This window comes from Phragmites australis, chromosome 7 (genome assembly GCF_958298935.1).
Source record: "Phragmites australis chromosome 7, lpPhrAust1.1, whole genome shotgun sequence".
NCBI classification, from domain to species: domain Eukaryota; kingdom Viridiplantae; phylum Streptophyta; class Magnoliopsida; order Poales; family Poaceae; genus Phragmites; species Phragmites australis.
Genome location: NC_084927.1, coordinates 34,041,861 through 34,061,860, shown reverse-complemented (window position 1 = coordinate 34,061,860; position 20,000 = coordinate 34,041,861). Strand labels below are relative to the sequence as shown.

General features: G+C 43.9%; 1 protein-coding gene across 1 annotated transcript; it reads right to left on the bottom strand.

Annotated features, from left to right (window-relative positions):
• Positions 1–13,304: 13,304 nt before the first annotated feature.
• Positions 13,305–15,860, bottom strand: LOC133924922 (large ribosomal subunit protein uL30x-like). The gene is made up of 7 exons (XM_062370662.1): positions 15,711–15,860; positions 15,439–15,618; positions 14,799–14,896; positions 14,645–14,702; positions 14,472–14,551; positions 13,888–13,990; positions 13,305–13,788 (listed from the first exon to the last, which is right to left on the bottom strand). The coding sequence occupies exons 2-7, from the start codon at positions 15,616–15,618 to the stop codon at positions 13,573–13,575; spliced, it is 735 nt and encodes a 244-aa protein (XP_062226646.1). The 5' UTR covers positions 15,711–15,860; the 3' UTR covers positions 13,305–13,572.
• Positions 15,861–20,000: the final 4,140 nt, after the last annotated feature.

Genomic DNA, 20,000 nt, shown 5'->3' with positions numbered 1-20,000 from the left:
GGCACGGTCCTGTTTTTATAGAAAGCATCATAGTACAGAAGTACACGTTAGAAAAACCAACTACATAATACCTGATAACAAAGTTTGTTCAGAGAAACATCTATCAAGAATAAACTATAGTAAACTTCTACCTGACAACTCTAAACATCAGTTGAGACAAGCCAAGGTGTCTGAAGAACATAAAAAACAGTAAGACTACCGACCGTCAGAATTATCCAATTCCTGCTAGAAGTCTCTCTACCTGTGCTACTGTTGGAGTGCATCCACCTTCATCTGGATTCTCTGTGTTATTTCTTCCTTAGCAAGTAGCTTCTATCTCATTATGAATGAAATTGCCCTATAGATGATCGTCCGTGTGGGGACTGATAGATTTTATTTTGAAAAATGAAATTATTATGCGTTACCAAAAAGTCTAACAAACAACACCTAAAAAAATAAGAAGCATATTCGCTCTAGAACTTCTACTATTAAAAAACAATTTAATAAAAGATTCAAGAGAATCTAGAGCATACAGCTATTGGAGTGCATCTTTGCAAACACAAAAACAACTTAATAAAAGATTCAAGAGAATCTAGAGCATACAGCTATTGGAGAGCATCTTTGCAAACACACCAAATGAATTTTGACACTAGTTGTTACCTTTTTCGAATACTATTTATAAGAATGGTTTGTGTATTCCTTTAGTAACTTTTTTTTTCCTAGGCTCCTTTACTGTCGATGCTCGAAATTTGCCCTTGATAGCTTTCAATTTATCTAGACCTTAGAATTTCATCCATCCACTCTCCACATCTCATATTATCAGGCATCCCACCAAAAGCCTAACTTCTCATCCCTTAATTGTCGCTCTCCCTTCCTAATCCTTCCCCTCCCTCACTGCCAGTTTTTCTCCAGCAGCACTGGAGTGAGAAGCTGGTATAATTTTCAGACCAGAAGGTGCCCACTGCCCAGCGACATGAAATTTAACAGATCCTCTGCGTTGGTGTATCCACTAGTCGCCAGCTCCCTGTCATCTACAGGAGATGGCCAAGAGTTCAAGATCACGGGAGAAAGAAGGCCTGCTCCATGCCATTTCTCCATGGTATATTCCACTGAATCTACCATGCTGGGGACTAAAAGCCAGCTTGTTTGCTCAACATTTGACATCTAGCTAGGCTGCAAAAGTTCCAGGCTTCAGTTGACTAGTCGCTATATGTTACTTTCTCCAGACGGCTAACAACGTGCGAAACAAGCAACGGACAAAATGAAGTCCGGCGTAAACGGCGTGTGCTTTGGATAATTAGTCGCTCACGATTACGATGCTGGCTCGGTCTCGTCTTGTAATGCCAAACCCCAACATCACGGCTAGCTTCTCTGATTCTGCGGCTTCGTCTCCTAATATAATAAGCAGGAGTGTCTTGTCTCTCCAATTTTGGAAGATTGGAAAAACTATTTCAATTAAAAGTCTATGAACTGCACGCTTCCACGACTTGTCCAACATATTTCCAAGGCGTAATTTCCACGCACGCGAAAGGTGACTGATTGCACAGGACTCAGTTACCCGCTTTAATTTTCAGCTCTCAGTGAATCCTGAACAATGTTTTCACAAGTAGCTATACCCTAAATCCACCCGATCATGTGCTAGATCAGGAACATCTGACTTCTCCTATGTAAAACCACGGTGTAACTTTACTTTAAGAGTCATCTAATCTACTAACGACGTCTAAGATTGAATCTCAATCTTACTGGAGTTTAACGTTTTTAGTTAGTTATGCAACGTTTCCAGTTTCATAACTAGTTTAACGTTTTTCGATTAGTTATATAATATTTTTTAATTAACTACATAATATTTTTTGATTTGTAGTGAAATCATCCTAACTTCAAAGTTGTGAAGTCAAAGATACTGATCCCACGTGCCGGACGGGGGACCGGCAGCAGGCGCTGCGAGCCCTGTAACCACGCGATCGGTAACCGACAAGGACCCCGTGCGTCCTTCCCTGCCACACCGTCCGTAGCCTCAGATGGAAGAGGCCAAGCGTAACACCCGTCGATTGGTGACCGATGGCCGTGCTCTCCCCGCTGCCGCCGTACGGTTAGATCTGTTCGGTGGCCGTGCTCTGCTGCCTGCCGGTCCCCCTCGACCGGGCGAATCCGAGTCCAACCTGCTGCCTGATCGATGATGCCCGGCGGCCGGACGACGGTTTCTCGCAGACATCAGCAGCTCTCCTCAGAGTCTAGAAGCCGCATTCTACCTCGGTCAGCTCCAGCTGGTTCATAGATTGAAAGCTAGCCGTTCACTCTTCAACCGTTGTGAAACACCATAGCTTTCATTGTGTAAGAGAAGGACAAGCAACAGGTCAAAGAGCGAGGATCAGCGGCCCTTTCGTGCAGCCCTTCTTCGAGCAGCTCCTTAAACAGTTGCCGTGCTCTTGCATGCTAAATCACGACACACGTGTGTTACATATAAGATGCTAATTGACTGCATGCATGCACTCGGTGTAATGGTCTGCTTTTGCTTATTGATTTGGTATAAGCCTGTGCATGTATGAGCAGTGAGACGAAGACGAGTGAGAGGCCGGGAGGAGGTGCAGCTCAGCGTGGGGAGCAGCAACAAGAGCACCCCGACACCATTATATAAAGGATGATGTGAGCTGGTATTACAAACTCTTAGGATTAAGTAGACTAAAAGATAGTTTAGATGGTTAAGTGAACGTTCACAATATTTCAAGGGAGCAAAGCGGACTTTAAAAAAAAATGGCACTACATATAAAGAGGCCGTGCGTTGGGGTGCCTTATTTGAGCTATTATCTGTGCAAGTTCTTGCAAAAAAAAAAAAACACTAGTATGAAAGACGCAAAATTTATCTAACTTTAGGTATTGTATGCTCTAAATTCTTCCATGTGACAATGACGAAGAGCTGAAGTGCTGAACTATAGGAATCGTTGATTCATTGTAGATAAACCGACAACATTGCAAGGCCAGTTTTATTAATCTATGATGAAATGCACTAGCAATCTTAAAACTTATTCTGATAGGTTGTTTAGGCCACAAACTTTGAAAATGCATTTATAAACTATTACTATTGTTAAACCGTGTCAATCAAATCCATACTACCTCAGAGGGGTTTTGACGCTGACGTGACATACCACGTGGTGCATGCGTTGCAAAGGCGGTATAGAAAAAATTAGAAAAAAATAAATAAAAATCAGGAAAATTAGGGAAAAAATAGAAAAATAGGACAAATCAAGAAAAATAGATTTTTTTAAAAAAAATAGGAAAATAGAAAAAGGAAATTCAAGGAAAAATAGTTTAAAAAATAATAATAGAACAAAATAAAAAATAATTAGAATAATTAGAATTTTTTTAGAAAAATTAGAAAAAATCATGAAGCATGAATATATCACTAGACCACATGCAACACGTCATATTCTATAATATATTTTACTTTTAGGAAAAAATTAGAATAGGAAGAATCAACGAGTGAATCTATTGCTAACAAACAGTATAGCGTAATATCTCACTAAACCATATGTAACGAGTGAGTCTATTTTACTCTAAACAGAACAAGAATGAGAAAGTAATTTGTTACTGTGGCCACTAGTTATGCATAAAGAAAAGATGAGTGAAGAAAATAAAACTTTTTTACGGTGGTTCATACTACCTAGAGGTGAGGGATAGTGTAAATTTAATCCGTTGATCCACGTAATTGGATATTTTGGTAATTATGATAATTTTGTTAAAATTACCCACCATGTCATTCAGTGCTACAACAGTAATTTGCCTGTTTATTGAAAATAGCCCAACACAATCGTGCGTCGGCCCTCTTGCTCCCACTCCCGCTCCTCGTGGCCGCTTGTCCCCGGTCACACCGCTCGCTATTCTAGCAATATACTGCCTGTTAGCATGTATGATGTGTTGTATGCAGTCTAGTGACATATGATGTTATAATGCATGTTAGCAATAGACTCACTTGTTGGTCCTTCCTATTTTAATTCCTTGCTAAAAGTAAAATATGGCATAGAATATGACGTGTTGCATGTGGTCTAGTGATATATTCATGTGTCCTGATTTTTTCTATTTTTTTAAAATCTAATTTGTTCTTGATTTCCCTAATTTTTCTGATTTTTATCTATTTTCAGATTTTTTAAAAAAATCTGATTTTTTTTCTTGAATTTTAATATTTTATTTTCTATTTTCCCCCCTAATTTTCATGATTTTTCTTTACTTTCTCTAATTTTTTCTGTATTGCCTTTTCCACGCATGCACCACATGATATGCCACGTCAATCGCCTTTGCCATGTAGGTACTACGTGCCACGTTAGTGTGAAAACCCCCTTTTGAGCCAGTATGTATCTGTTTGATATGATTTGACTATATTAATAGTATAGAAATGTATTTTCAGAGTTTGTAGATCTAAATAATACGTTAAGACAAATCTAAATCTAGGGATCGCTAGTGTATTTACCTCTTAATCTATTATCTTAATAAAATAGAGTTAAAAGGAGCTACCGCATTCGCTCTCAATATCAAGAAATTACCACATTAAAAGAAAAAATATACACCATTGATTGTTATGATAATGTAATGGTCTAGATTAAACTCAAAAAATTCATATAAATATAATTACTAAATAGTTAAATTCATAATTAAAAAAAATATAGAAAATTATTATTTTGGTTTCAATACAAACTGGCAAGCAAAATACCTAAACAAATAGTTCATGTAAAATACAATTAATCAAGAGCTAAAATTTGAAATATCCATACAAATTGGGAAGCAAAATATCTAAGTAAAGAGTTAATATAAAATACAATTAATAATAATTTAAATTGGTATTAAAATAGAAAAAAAAGAGTTCATATCAAATATAGTATTGGAAAAAATAAAAAAAGTTAACAACATGATTTTTACAAGAATTCAGAAGCACCGTGCATATCAAGATCGTCATGTCAAGCAATCAGCGGGACAAAGTGCAACACGTAAACTGCAGATGATACAAGACATAACCTCCAGCAGTGACAAATGGGCATAAAAAAATTCATATATGGATAGGATGGGACATAGGATTAGATCGGTAGGAGAAGGTATGGGCGTCGTTATATTAGGCTCAAACCACGCAACTCAAGGTCATGATGTCAGGCATGTAACGGGGTAAGGCGTAGACTGCAGATAGTGCAACCACGATCTTCAACAATGACTAAGGGACATCGATAAAGTCGTGGATCGCTAAAAAATAAATAAAGTTGGTAACATGATTTATATAAGAATTTAGAAGCACTGCACAACTCAAAAGTCATCGTGTCAAGTAAGCAATGGAGCAAGGCACACCATGTATAATGCAAATGATAGAAGTCATGACCTCTAGCAGTGACAAAGGGACATTAACAAATCTATGGATCAAGAGGACGTGATATAGGATAAGATCGGTACAAGAAGATATGGGTGTCGTTATATTGGGTTTGGAGCACATAACTCAAGGTTACAATGTAAAACATGTGATGGGGTAAGGCACAACCTGTAGATGGTGCAACCACGATCTCAAACAACGACTAAGGGGCATCGACAAAGTTGTGGACGACATGGCATGGCACATAAGTTGGTCACACATTTCATGGTTGCGGCATTAGGAGGGAGATGAGTTGTATTTGACTGAATTCATTAGAAAATTTAAAATCATAAAATAGATTTGGTGTCGTGTAGCACAAGATCATGGTGCTAGGTAGGTGACAAGGCAAGCCATAACTCGTAGGTTGCAGGTGGTCAAGCAGTGACCTACAATGGTGACAAGGGATGCCGAGGACACTGAAGCCAGGCTTGAGATGCGTAACTTGCGATTGTGAGGTAAACAACGGGAAAGGAACAATCACATGCCGCGGATGGTGGAGCCATGGCTTATAACAGCGATAAGGGACATCTACGAAACTAAGGATTAACAAGGCATGATACAACCAATAGGAGCTGAGCTTGAGCCAGGAAGCTTGCGCTCACGGCGGCAAGCAGGTGAAGAGTATGATTGATATCTTTATATGATCGAGACTTGCCAATACCATTATGTTTGATTAAAACGTTAGTAAAATTCAAAAATTAGGCAATAGATAATCTATCGATTGATCATATAAATCTGAATTTGCAATATACGAGATATATATAAAAAAGGTACGGTGTAATAAAGCTTGCGGCACAAATGCACGAGCCATCTTACTAGCTCCATTAAGAAAAAGAATTTTTCAAATGAGCCTCAAGAAGCTACTTCATTGGTCATTGCACAAACGTAAAGCACGCCAAACTTGCCCCAACCATTCAAATAAATCAAACTCCTAGTCTGTTTGTCATATATATATATATAGTAATCAAGTTCGTCCACACGTCTCATCCTCGATTAATCAAAGCTGGTTATATCCAAACCGCAGATTGCCGGATACAGAAAGTCTTTTCCAATGGACAACCACCTTAAACTACAGAGGCAGCACACGGCACATGGGCCTACAGCTCCATGCAGCTCCGAGACGCATCAAGTGAGAACCCAATCAGATGCGACCACTTGTAGCAGCAGACAGGAATGAGGTGGTCACGCATGCTTTTGCTCTTTTCTGCACCAAGTACTAAGGTCCTATTTATTTTAATTCTAAATTATACTTCATAATCGGATTATGTAAATAAATGGTCGGCTTCTGAAAGTAGATTACAGCAATCCAAATCTGTATTGTGGCAACTCACAATCCACCTCAGAATAACTTCTACAATCCACAATCTAGAATCTAAATTCTCATAATCCGCAGCGCAAACAAACATGCCCTAAATAGCTTTGATAGCAGTCATACATTAACGGCAGTGGGTATAAAAGCTATCGAAACTAGTGGTAAAAAATAGCGGATCAAAACTTAGCGTCCATTATAACGCTTACCAAACTAGCCACTATTTAGTTATGGTTATAGTTTATTCCTAACACATTATTTCTTTAAATTTTTTATTTTAAATGTTAAAATTTTTGTTGTGTTATTACCTTGTAGGTACAAGTTGGGCTTCTAAAATCTAAGTTTTTAATTGATTGATATATTTTGCATGATTTTTACAAGGAGAAAGTCACAGTTTATACATCATTACATAAAAAATTGTTTCGTTTTTTCAAATACCGCTATTGAAACTTAGCGCATGCTATATCATCAGCTATTAACTACTCCCTCTGATTGCAAATGTAGATCATTTTAGCTTCCTCAATTATTCTCTAAATATAAGTCATTCTCGAACTTCTATATACTTTTTTCTCTTTTGTTTCCTTCTTGCTCTTGTTCAATAAATGCTACCACTCTCACAAATTAATAAATTATCTTTTTTAATACAGAATAAATAAAAGACAATAAGATCATTTGATTTATTTTCTTAATACTTATGCATAAATCTAAAATAACCTAAATTTACAATCAGACAGAATATTCACTATCTTGATTTCAATCTACAACAACCCTACTGTCCACTATTTATTACCTTACTCAGCACCCTTGTCCCCTATATATACATCCAACCGGCCACCGCCTGAATCCTAAGACACCTCCAACTCAAGCCTGCCAACCCCCGTCCTCTTCTTCCTCTTGCTCTGCCCGATCTCGTTCTGTTTCTTCGAACGGAGAAGGAGCTAGTTGTTAGCTAGGCGCTGCTTGGATAAATATGGCGATGGGCGTGGTGCGGATGATGTGCGGGGCGGAGGAGGAGCGGGTGGTGGGCACGCACAAGGCGCCAGGGGTGTGCCCGCGCTGCGGCGGGCCCGTGGCGGCCACCGACGTCGAGACCGAGCGCCGCATCCTCTGCCTGCCGCTTTGCCTCAAGAGCAAGCGCAAGTACTCCTGCACCAGGTGCTTCCGCCGACTCGTCACCCTCTACAGCTAGGCTACCAGTAGCAGCTGCAGGGTTAATCTCGACGCCGCCGGCCGGCCACTGAAATTCTAGCAGCTCGAGATCGATCGATATGGAACTGGATGTAGCAAGTTAGCTTGATGTTCTTTTCTTGACTCTTGGCTGATTAAGGCTAACCATCATCAGCCCTTTATGGCTAATCTGTTCTTAATTCTAGCTGCTAGGACGAGCTGATCGATGCTTAGGCTTGTGGTTGCCTGTAAATGGAGTAGTTAATTTGGCGACCGGCCGGCAGTCAACAGATCACCTGGTGCTGCTGCACTCTCTCTGCTGGGATAAGCATGTGAATTGCTTATTAGTACGTTGCCGTCTTGTACAGCAACTTTTTGCAAGTTTCTCAAGGTCGCAGATCGAGTGACTTTAATTTGGTCCTCGGCTCGATTCGGATCAATCAGCTGGAATATAATCTGTGCTGATTTAAATGTTTCTTTCTTCGTTTTATGCTCCCGCCATTTGATTCAGATAAGTTATCGAATGGATGAAAAATGAAATGCACAAAAGAGATCACTCGTTAGCTAGTGCAAGGTGGATGCGCCTATATTTTCCCTGTCGCCAATTGGAACGGGGAAATAAGTAACATGAGTGTATCTATTGTCTGTTGCTCAGTTTGAGGTTGATCAGTATGGGTTTTTACTTTAGCAGTAGTATAGGAATGAAGTAGATATGCCTCAACCGGCGATTCAAAGTAACTACTCCAATCGCCACCGAAAACGTGCAAGTCCATTGAGACGGAGAAAGTGCGCCTTCCTCGATCGCCGCCGCCGCCTTCCAGTTTAACCATCATCGAGACCTGGAAACAGCGAAAGCATGCACCTGCAGTTCATGCACGCGGTGTGCATGTATATAAATTATTACTTTTGGCACGCACGTTCCGGGACTAGTTTGTACTCGTTTTGAAGTTTAGTATATGCAACCGGCCGGACTTACGAATATCCTCATACATACACTACAACAGAACTAGTTATTCGCATCGTCAGCGCCGGTTGAGTCAGAACCATACGCTGGGCCAGTTAGTTGGGTGACGAAATCCGTACGCTGCTTCGTTGAACAAACGTAAAACATGCCAAACTTTCCTAAGCCGATTCTACTAGCAAGGTTGCCGGCGGTGGGCGTGGTGCGGGTGATGTTCGGGGCGGAGGAGGAGCGGGTGGTGGGCACGCACAAGGCGCCAGGGGTGTGCCCGCGCTGCGGCGGGCCCGTGGTGAGTGTAATTTTCTTTAAACTTGTCCAATTAAAAAAAAATGTTCAGCTTCGGTAACTTCTTCATATATTATATTTATAAGATATACTAAAATATATAATTAATAAATATATTAGCCTTATTAACTATATTATCATTAATCATTAAAATCACTTACAAACCCAAAAAAACATATTCTCTACAGCATGTCGTATCGTCCGTGCGTAGGCCAAGGCTTCCGCACGATGCATGCATGGGTCGTGGCTAGTCTTTTCGTGTCCCGTAGTGCACGATGGCTCCAGCGCAACGCGGCACCCGTCACTGATACGGAAGGCCTTACGTTAGGTTGCTGGCTTTGTAAAATATCTCGAGATTAAATCGTTAGAAAATATAAACACCCTGTCAAGTCTAGAACTTAAATCCAGATAGACAGATTTCACTATAAGAATCCTAATTAATTGAGCTTAGCTCAATTCTCATGACAGTGCAAATGACGCTATTCCAGTAGCTGCTGGCTACTCAGTCAGAAATTGATGAAGCACTATCCTACAGTCTTACAGCACACTCCAATATCCAAAATTGGCTCAACACTGAAGGGGAACGATTGATTTGTTATATGATACTAGTTCAGACTAAGACTCGTGACGCGGGCAGCAAATAAATGAGATGGTGAATGTTGGAGGGTGAACTTCTGTCGCAGGGATTCTAGGGGACCTCTTTTTAGAGATTCGGTCGGGGGGATGATCCTGAATATGTTCGTCTAAAAAATAAATGGGTATGAATGCGATGGCCGGCGGTGCGGGGTGATCTAATGCAGAAAGGAGTAAATACACTGAAGTTTAGACAGATTCGGGCCGCACGGGGGCGTAACACCCTACTCCTGTATGGATACTATAAATGCCCTGAGGAAGTCCCTCAAGGATGTTGCTGGTTACAAGAATGTTGGCCTATCTTAGAGTCTGGGGCTCTTTGTTCTTCGGCCTGTCTCGTGTTGTTCGCTTCTCAGCCGTTGTTTCTCTTGTACTGTGTTCTTGTCTGTGTTTGTGTGTCCTCTTTTTGCCTCTTCTTTTCCACACTTGCTTTCTTTCGCGTTTTTCTTTCTTCTGTGCCGCCGGTTGCTTTAAATACCCGCCGGCAGCAACGTGCCTTGAATGGGAGGGGGACACGAGTTCCGAGACACCATAAATGGAAAGGACGGCATCATTTCCTCTGGGCGAAGTGACCGAGGGTGGAAAATACGTCGCACTCCCGGTCATCCGTCACCATAAATGCACTGACAACGGGCGTCGTGGAGAGGGCCCACCGGGCAGCCGTAGAGCGGCCCGGCGTGCCCGCCCTGTCTTGTTCCCCTGCCACAGCAGCGCGGCAGACGGAACGCCTCGGCCCTTACGACGTTATCCCGAGACAGGCCGGATGGCACGAGATGTGACCCGTGCAATTAATAACCCCACGCCTCTCTGCCAGAACGTGGCAGGAACTGACGCTGAGCGCGGCGGGAGCAGTTGGAGGTGACAGGCCACGTTCGCTCTTTAAATACGGCCTTGGGCTTTTGACTGGCTGACACCTCATCGGTGGGCCCCTCGGAGGCCACTGCCAGGGGGCTCCCTAGGTCGTCGGGGTACCGAGTGCTCGGGGGTACTGTTCACCTCCCCGAGCATTCTCTCCCGAGAATGCTCTTTCTTGTCCTCGGGGAACCGAGTGCTCGGGGGTACTGTTCACCTCCCCAAGCACTCTCTCCCGGGCACACTTGTACAGATCCTTGGGGAACCGAGTGCTCGGGGGCTGCTGCACGTAGCTCCGAGCACTCTCTCCCGGAACTTCCTTCGGTGGGTCCTCGGGATACTTGGGTGCCCAGGGGCCACCGCTTGCGGCCTCGGGCATGTTTCTCCCGGTACTTAGCTCTCCTGGTCGTCGGGGGACTAGGGTGCTCAGAGGTCACCGTACACCTTCCCGAGCACTTTCTTTCCGGTACTTAGATTTCGTGGATCATCAGGGAACTGGGGTACTTCAGGGGCCACCGGCTGTGGCCCCGAGCGCCCTCTCCCGGGACTCGATCTTTTTCACCTTGCGGGAGAGACTCCGCGGGATGGCGCCATGTGGCGGATTGCTGGTCTGGCCTCGGGATTCGAGGACCCCCGGTTCCTGATACACCGACAGCAGCCCTCGGGCCCATTGGCAGGCAATGGCTCAGAGACTGCGGATGGGCCCTTCGTCGTCAACGAGGCCGAAGTCGATACTGACGCCACGTGGCGAGCTTTTAGACGGTGGTCCCTCCGGTCCGGGCCTCTGGTACGGCCCAACGGGGAGCCGAATGGACGCGCGTCCAAACGACTCCCGAGGTGTGTGACAATGGGACGGGCGGCGCGTGATGACGAGGCAGGCGGCACGCGTGGCAACCGCGCAAATCGAGGAAAATACGCCTGGCAACCGCTGACACCGCACGACCTGTGGGAGATTCGCCTGGCGGTTGCGTTGATCGAGGGAACCGTCCCGCCGAGCGCGCCGTGGCAGGCGACGTTTGAATTCCCCTGGGGTATAAAAGGAGGAGGGGAGCGAACCGCCCCCCTCTTTACGCCTTTTTGCGATCAAGTTCTTGCCCTCTTTGCGCTCCTGAGCCCTAGACTTTCCTTAGACGATCAGAGCACCTTCCTTCCCCCACCGTCCAGATCATCCCCCACCCCGACGAGATGTCAAGAGCAAGAGGAAGCTGCCGCGACAGGACTCCCGACAGCGTGCTGCCGGAGTCCCGCCTGGTGAACGAGGAGGCGGCGGACAGGGTTCGGAAGCTGATGGTCCCCGAGGGCCAGCGGGGGGCCTCGGTGGTGACGGCGACGAGCTTCCCGCCGGCGACAAACCGTCCGGGGCGCATTGTCCTCTTCACTTCCTTCGTGGCGGCTGGGCTGGTGCCGCCATTTTCAACGTTCTTTCTTCAGATCCTGGAGACGTTCGGGCTCCAGTTGGTGCATCTTAGCCCCAACTCCGTCGTCATCCTGGCGGTCTTCGCCCACCTCTGCGAGATGTTCGTGGGGGTGCCGCCGTCGGTGACGCTCTTTCGGCACTTCTTTGTGCTGCGGTCGGCCGGGAAGAAGAGGGGCCTCTCCACCGCGGATGTCGCCGGCTGCTGCAACTTCCGGCTGCGGGACGGCCTGGGGGAGCAATACATTCCCTAGGTGCTGCGGAGCAAGTGGGAGGACTAGCGGCGCGTCTGGTTCTACATCGACGTCAGCCCCCACGACCGTCTGACTCTGCCGGAGATGGCGGCGGAACCCTAGAAGGCGACCTGGGAGGTGCCACCGCAGATGGACGCGTGGATGGCGCCGGTCCTGGAGCGCATCGACTTCTTGCGCCATGTGATGAGGCCCACCGCGGCTCGGAGGCCGGCGATGAGGCCCTCATATTCCGTCATGTTGTTGGATGCGCGGAACTGCAGATGCACGACGTACCGGAGTTCTTCACCCGTTGGGGAGGTGAGAACCACTCCGGCCCCCGCGCCTTTCAGCGTGAGGGAACCATCGAAATGCATAATCCAGTACCCGGGCGCATCGTGCCCGGGATATGTGGAGATTTCTTCTGGAACGACCTCAGGGACGGGCGTCCATTCTGCCATGAAGTCAGAGAGCGCCTGGCTTTTAAACGCCTGACGGCTGACAAAGTGCAGGTCAAACTCCGCCAGTTCCACCACCCACTTGACTACACGCCCGGTGCCTTCTCGGTTCCGGAGGATGAGTCCCAGTGGGTACGTGGTAACCACCGAGGCTTTGTGCGCTTGGAAGTAGTGGCGTAGCTTCCGGGAAGCGATGAGCACGACGTAGAGCAGCTTCTGAGCCTGAGGGTACCTTGTCTTGGCCTTCCGGAGGACTTCACTGACGAAGTACACCGGTCGCTGTATCCAACGGGCTCGAACTGGGGTACTTCGGGGGCCACCGACTGTGGCCCCGAACGCCCTCTCCCGGAACTCGATCTTTTTCACCTTGCAGGAGAGACTCTGCGGAATGACGCCATATGACGGATTGCTAGCCTGATCTCGAGATTCAGAAACCCCTGATTCCTGATACACCGACAGTAAAGAAGACTCCTATTACTACCGTGGCAAATCATATGAATCCCAAAACCCATCCACTTGCCAACAACAGACCAACACATATATTTCATCCAAATCTACACAAGAATCGACAAAAAGTGCGACACAGAAAGAAAACAAGTTGCACATAATTGCACTAACACCAAAGTCAAAGTGTGGAGTTCACATGATACCGTGATACGTTGCCATTATATTGGCCAGGCACCCAAGCCACAAGTCTTACAAAGGTGACCAATATTCACATCTCAGGATAAGTCATTTAATATAATTCCAAACCGCCAGATAAAAGGTCAGATTTCTTCCATAAACATCTAGTTCCAAATATCAAAATTGCATGCATATTAATCCATGATTCAACTTCCTAATGTAAAATAAACATAACAGTCTCCTTCCGACACAAGGCGCTGCCAATAGGCTAGTGAACCTAGTTCATCCTTTTGATGAGCTCATTGATGTAGTTCTCACGGTTACCAGCGTCACCACCCTCCACATAGTGGTTCCTCTTCTTCTTCAGGCCTCCCAGCGGGGCCTTCAGCTTGAATGGCCACAGGAAGTTGTTTGCCTCCTTGAAATGTGGGCCAACAGTCATGATCTCATGAACAAGATCCTCAATGCAGACAATGTTGTGCTTGCCCAAGCCCTGATAGAACAGCAATAGAAGATGAGAATCATTGCGTTAAGTTGTAAAATACAATTTTGGATCACAAGAACCAGATGCAAAAAGTTTAAATATACAAACCTCCTCGATGACTTGGTTGTTGGACAGAGGAATCCTCTGCTTGTTCAGCTTTCCGTGGCCCCTCTTGTAGATCAACTCTCTGACACTCTTCAAGTTCGGGTACCTAAACAAGTCAATGAACTCATGATTTACTTGCTTAGCCAAGTCATCCAAAACTCAGAAGGGTCATCAAGCTGCTCGAACTACCCCAGACCGTGGTTGCTAAAAAAATTGCTTGCTAACAGATTTATACGAGAAATAAACTACTAAGGGAACCAAATTGAGTACATATGCATCACTATCCAGCCACTCTTATCAAACCAACTCCTATACATTACCATGCAATGGACCTAAGTGTCTACCTGGAGTCACAATTCTGATAAAACAACAGAACATACACTACCCCGTGTGATAACAATAACCTTGGAAGTCTGGAGTCCAAGGCTCAATGTATCACAGACAATATGCCATGGTAAATTCACTCGAGCAACAAGGACATCAGCATGATTATGACTATGTTATTTTTTAGTGTGTGCTTACACTGGAAGAATATATGCAATTAGGCAGCAAGACATGCATTAGATTAGCTCATACAGAAAACATACCCATATGCAACATATGGCTCAACTCTGCGGAGCATGTTAATGGTAGCCTTGTTGACCTTCAGGAACACACCATTGAAGATCTGCAAAATCAAACATCTAACTTTACGAACACCAGCAACCCATCATTTCAAATAACAGATGCAATTGTACAAGCAGCTTATTGGCCAACCAACCTGCCTTAAACGCAAAAGCTGCAAGATCTTCCTGGTCTTAGGGTGCATGGCGTTGATACTAGAGTTTCAACAAAATTAGTATCAAATATAGGCAGACAAGTTCATCACTAATATAGAAATACAGATATAACCATATGGAAAGTTGGTGCCTTACCCACGGATACGGATAACAAAGAGCAGCTTTGCCTCAGGACTGACATAGAAGCCACCCTTCATCCGGGCCTCACGCTTAAGCTGCACCAACTCCTTCTCCTGCTCCCATCAGCCACATAAGTAAATACACAACACCGTTTCGAGGGTAGTTAAGATTTCATCAAGCAGAAAAACATCTTAATGGCAACGATCATACATGCTAGAAGAAAGCTATCTGCTGATGACATCAAATTGGACAAGAACGGACATGAATTTGATTAAAAAGAGCTTGACACCCAGTACATAATGATACTCAAAATGTTCTTGGGTTTGGACATATCCCACAATAAAACCATATCAAACTTAGTTCTACGCTTGCATTCTACATACAGGCAACTAGTTCTACTGTTACTACAGCTACCTCCGCCAACACATTTCTGACCGCAAAGCCATGAACAGCAAACAATTATACCTACGTCCTAGTCGCTACCGCGTCCCTCTCACCTTAGATCAATCTATGATCACGGACCAACCAGACCAAACCCATATTCAATAGGGCAACAGGATAACATGCCGCACGCAAAAAATCTAGCTCGCCCCTCCCCCACTCAGCACGAATGACTAGTGAGAGGCATTGGATCTAGCGGGAGCGGCGATCTGACCTGGGCCTCGTACTCCTCGGCGTACTGCTTGGCGCGGGTGAAGATGAGCTTGCGGCTCTCAATGGACTTCTTCTTCGCGGCCACGGCCTTCTCCTTCTTCTCGGCCGCCCACTGCTCCTCGCGCTTCCGCTTCCGGAGCACCGACTCCGGCACCGCCACCCTCGCCGCTTCGGACGACATCTGCACACGACCAAACTCCTCAACCTCAGGCCGGGACGGGCGGCAAACAGAGAGGGAGGCAATGGCGTCCGGCGTGGTGCTTGGTCGCTTACCTCGACGAGCTGCGTGGGAGAGTGGACGATGGAGAGAGGCGGCGGCGGCGGCGGCGAGGGGAGTGGGAAGGGCGGGTTAAGTAGGTGGGGTTTAGTGGCTAGGGTTTGCGGAGGTGATCCGACGGCTGCGATTGGTTGGACCGGCCCGCGGCGTAAGATTGGAGGTGCTGAAATTTTGCATAGAGCCTATCGTGGGCCGTGGGATCTTTGAGCTGCGGTTCCGGAAAGGCTGGGGCTCTAGTTTTCGAGTTTGCTGCGATGGAGAGCCCAACTGAATACTGGAATTTTTTATTTTTTTAAATAATTTTGTTTTGCAAATATATGTGTCCGTTTTGAAAAATTTGTAGATCTATACTCATATCATCAGTTCAAAAGGCACCATGAAATTTATTTATTTTTCTCATTGTACAAGTCACACTTTTATCTAGAATTTTTTAGCGAGCTAAATAATAGCATACTCTACACCACATAATTTTTTCAGAATTTTTCATTACTATTTTGATTGGGTTTTGAATTTTGAGATTTGGAATGCAATATTTTTTTATTTTAACATGCGACATGATCCTGGATTTGCAATTTTTAGAAGAAGGCTAGGGCTTTATTTAATCATATATGTTCCAAGTTATAAGACATATATTAGGAGGATACATGTATCAAACATGACGTCCTAAAGTGATGTCTACTTTCGCCAGATTGTGATCTTCTGTATTTGTCGCCCTTCCTTCGTGACAAAACTCTATCATTTAAATTGGTTTCGTCTTGATCTAATTTCAGAACTGCAAGATTTGTTGCTTTCTAAATTCTTGATTGGGATTGTCTATACAATAGTCAGCTATTTTTCTTTTGGATTGCAGTCAAATATTTCAGCCAATAGTCAAAATTTTCAACTCCTCCCTAAGAGTCTTACCACCGGGCATGAAGCCCGTAACCTCATCAATTCCCTTCAAAAGAGGTCTGCCCTTATCCTAAACTACTTATACTAAACAATGTTTTGACCTAGAAAGAAGAAGGTTAACTTATGTCTTAATAATTGTGGATCATTCCCAACCCAACCCAACATATTATAATAAGTTTTTTCAAAATCTATTTGTTGACGATTTGTGAACCACCGATTTAACGAACTTGTTGAAAAAATATGGGATGCTTAACTGGTGCCTAATGAATAGTGATCATAACGGGTTTGAATTTCTTATTCATTGGGTGAACAGGAACTACAACAAACAAACAAGAAATTGAAAACAGAAAAAAAACATCTAAAATATAAAAAATCAAATACAACAAAAATACTAACCAGAGATTGAGGTGGAAACAGAATTAAGATTTCATTTTGCTTGCAAAATTAATGAAGTGTCAATTTGAAGGGTTAACAAACAAACAGTATCAAAAACAGAAGCCCTGACAAACAGCGTGAAATCACCGCCCCATCTCTCTCATTCATAGCGCGTGAAATCACCACCCAAGCATGACAATTTTTTGAATTTACATTTGAAAATCGGTCGAATTCAAAATTCGATGGGGATTGAATTGATTGATTTTTGCGATATTCAACTGGTTTTTGACGAATTTTCGGAACCCTGTTATCGCAGTCTCATATCCACAAACAGAAGTAGCGACTCGGCTCATCTCTCACAACCGGACCGTAAACAAAACATTGAAAGCCCACACATAGAATAGAAATAAATAAATAAAAAAAATCAGCCCACAACGCATAGCGAGCACGCACAGAGGGCGTCTGCGGCACGAATCGTCAAACGGCATCGGACAGACGGAAAATCGACTGCAAACACAAGAATAAATAGCTAACAACGGTTTAGCATTCAACTTCTTGATTACCTGGAAACAATCTGAAGTTATCCTCACCTTCTGAACGGCTCGACAGCAAACTTAGTTAAGCCCATCAGTCCATGGTTGCGTTGTTCAAGAGGGAAAAGAAGCTCGCGAAGGCCCATAGTCATGATGAATTTTCATTTTCCACGAAGACGTTGCAGCAATCTTTACTGTGGATGATAGAGCTTGAACTCGAACGTCATGCAACGCTTCAAGATGGACGGACACCTGCCAACTTCTGGCTAGTTCAACGGTACATCAGCTGGTAAAAATCCAAAATTAGATAATATAATCTGAGTATATTTATCGAAATAGATAATATGTAGTTATATTTATTAATTTAGTATGTGTATTCGGTACACGATGTATAAAAAAGTTATTTTCGGCACACGGTGTGCCGAATACAGCACGGTTATCCGTATTCGGTACACCATGTATCGAAAATGGACTGTATTTGGTGCACGGTGTGCTGTATTCGGGTAACTGCTAGAAATGTGCCCGAAAGAATTGAGGTATCAAACAAAATCACTCAACTCCCAAATTAAAACAAGAGGGGGAGAAAATAAGATCACAAAGGATAAAACTTCTTACAAGCAACCGCGAAAACAGAGGAATTCCTTCTCCACAACAGTAAATGCAAATCAACACCAAATTAAAAGACACCCAAAGCCTATGGATACTAAACATCCAATGGATAGTCAACATTGTAGGATCTAGAAGACCGACTAGAGAGGGGTGAATAGACGGTTCTAAAAATTCTACAAGATATAACCGATAAAGATGCGGAATTAAAATGAAAGTGATCAATTCTATGTATATGTCAATATTTGCAACCTAAGGTGACATCTAAGTAATTATAATTCTAGTAATGTAAATTACACAAAGTAAATAACCTTAAGTAGGCAAACTACAAAAGAGACATCAGATTTTTTACTCTGATCTCGGAGACTTGCCGATCTCCCCTAATCGACGTTGAGGTGGGTTCGAGCGTTTATCCGCTCCTCTATCAAGTATGTAATTCTCACCACAAGAAAAGGCTTACCACAATCAACTTGATCTTGAGCCGAATTAATCCAATGAATCACTCACTACCTCGATTCCACTAGAGTTACACTTTACCTCTCTGGCAAAATATGCACAAAGCCTCTCATAATCACCATCGTGTCTCCTTCACAAGCTCTTTGAAGGCCACAATGGCGCAACCATCTCTAAACCATTTAGGAGGCAGCAACCTACAAGAATAACAATCCAAGATGAACTCAGCTCTCACCAAATGCTAAAGCTCAATCACTAATGCAAATACACTCAATTCTTGCCTCACAACCCTCTCTACGTGCAACTCATGCACAAATATGTGATGAGGACTTTACTTAGCTCAAGGATGCTCAATAGGTGCAGGAGAGATTCTCCAAGCCGCTGGACATGATGTACATATAGGTCGCAACCTGAAATGTAGCCGTTGCCCAAAGTCTGACCTCTCTACGCATCTGACGATCAGACCGTAGTTTTTATTTAACGGCTCTAAAATTAAAACGTTACAGCCTTTTCAGTCCTCTGGCGGTTAGACTGGCCCTCTTGGCGGTCAGATCATGAGCCTCAAACAAATGTCCAAAACCGACAACATTTGGTGATCAAACCGACAACACCTAGCGGTCAGATCGGCCACTTTGACGATCAGACCGCCACCCGTTCTAGAGAGATGAAAGATCTCTGCAAGCTCCAGTGGTCAGACCGACCATCTTGGTGGCCAAATCGCTACCCTGGCGGTCAAACCGGAGTTCTTGGTGGTCAGACCGCCACTCTCTAACCAGCACAACTGACACACAGAGAAACGACGATAACTTTCTAATCTGATGTCCGATTTAGGTGATTTTGGACTCTACGAAAAGCTTATTCCGAGAGCTACACATCCCAACTGATTGCTTAATTTCAAACATATTGGATCAAACCTAAAACATAGTCCAAATATCCACCACAATGAAAATTGTATGAACCTTAACCTTTTGCAAAACATATTTGCAACCTAAAGGTTACATACGACCAAGGGTTAAAGTATTCACTATGACAACTTGGAAAACACATTTGCAAACTTACTGACATGCCACACGAAGTAGGAATATGGACTTAAGCTATTTAGAAAACCCATTGATAAACAATAGCATCCTAACAAAGAGAGTATGTACATGCAAGATTGAGCTTATCAACACATGGTAAAACTCAAACAATCGTCTAAACCCATTTATACTATAAATCCGATCTTTTCTCTTCTCTAATCACCATTGACCGACAAAAGAAAATGTCTTATATTTTATACCTTTGCCTTGAGCTAGCCATCTCATTGGACTTGACTAACACATCATTCGGGTCGTGATGCTTCTTCTAGGCTTGTCATAAACTCTTCACTTGAGCTTGATACTGATGTTCATCCTTGCTTCCCATCTCGATCCTCTCTTGATCTTTCCG

Bases quoted from the DNA above. Each gene is read 5' to 3' on its own strand.
- LOC133924922 (XM_062370662.1), bottom strand. From the start codon at position 15,618: ATGTCGTCCGAAGCGGCGAGGGTGGCGGTGCCGGAGTCGGTGCTCCGG. The intron at 14,703-14,798 runs GTAAGGCACCAA...TTGAAACTCTAG, and splicing joins TTTGTTATCCGTATCCGTGG to TATCAACGCCATGCACCCTA. The intron at 14,552-14,644 runs GTTGGTTGGCCA...TTGATTTTGCAG, and splicing joins AGCTTTTGCGTTTAAGGCAG to ATCTTCAATGGTGTGTTCCT.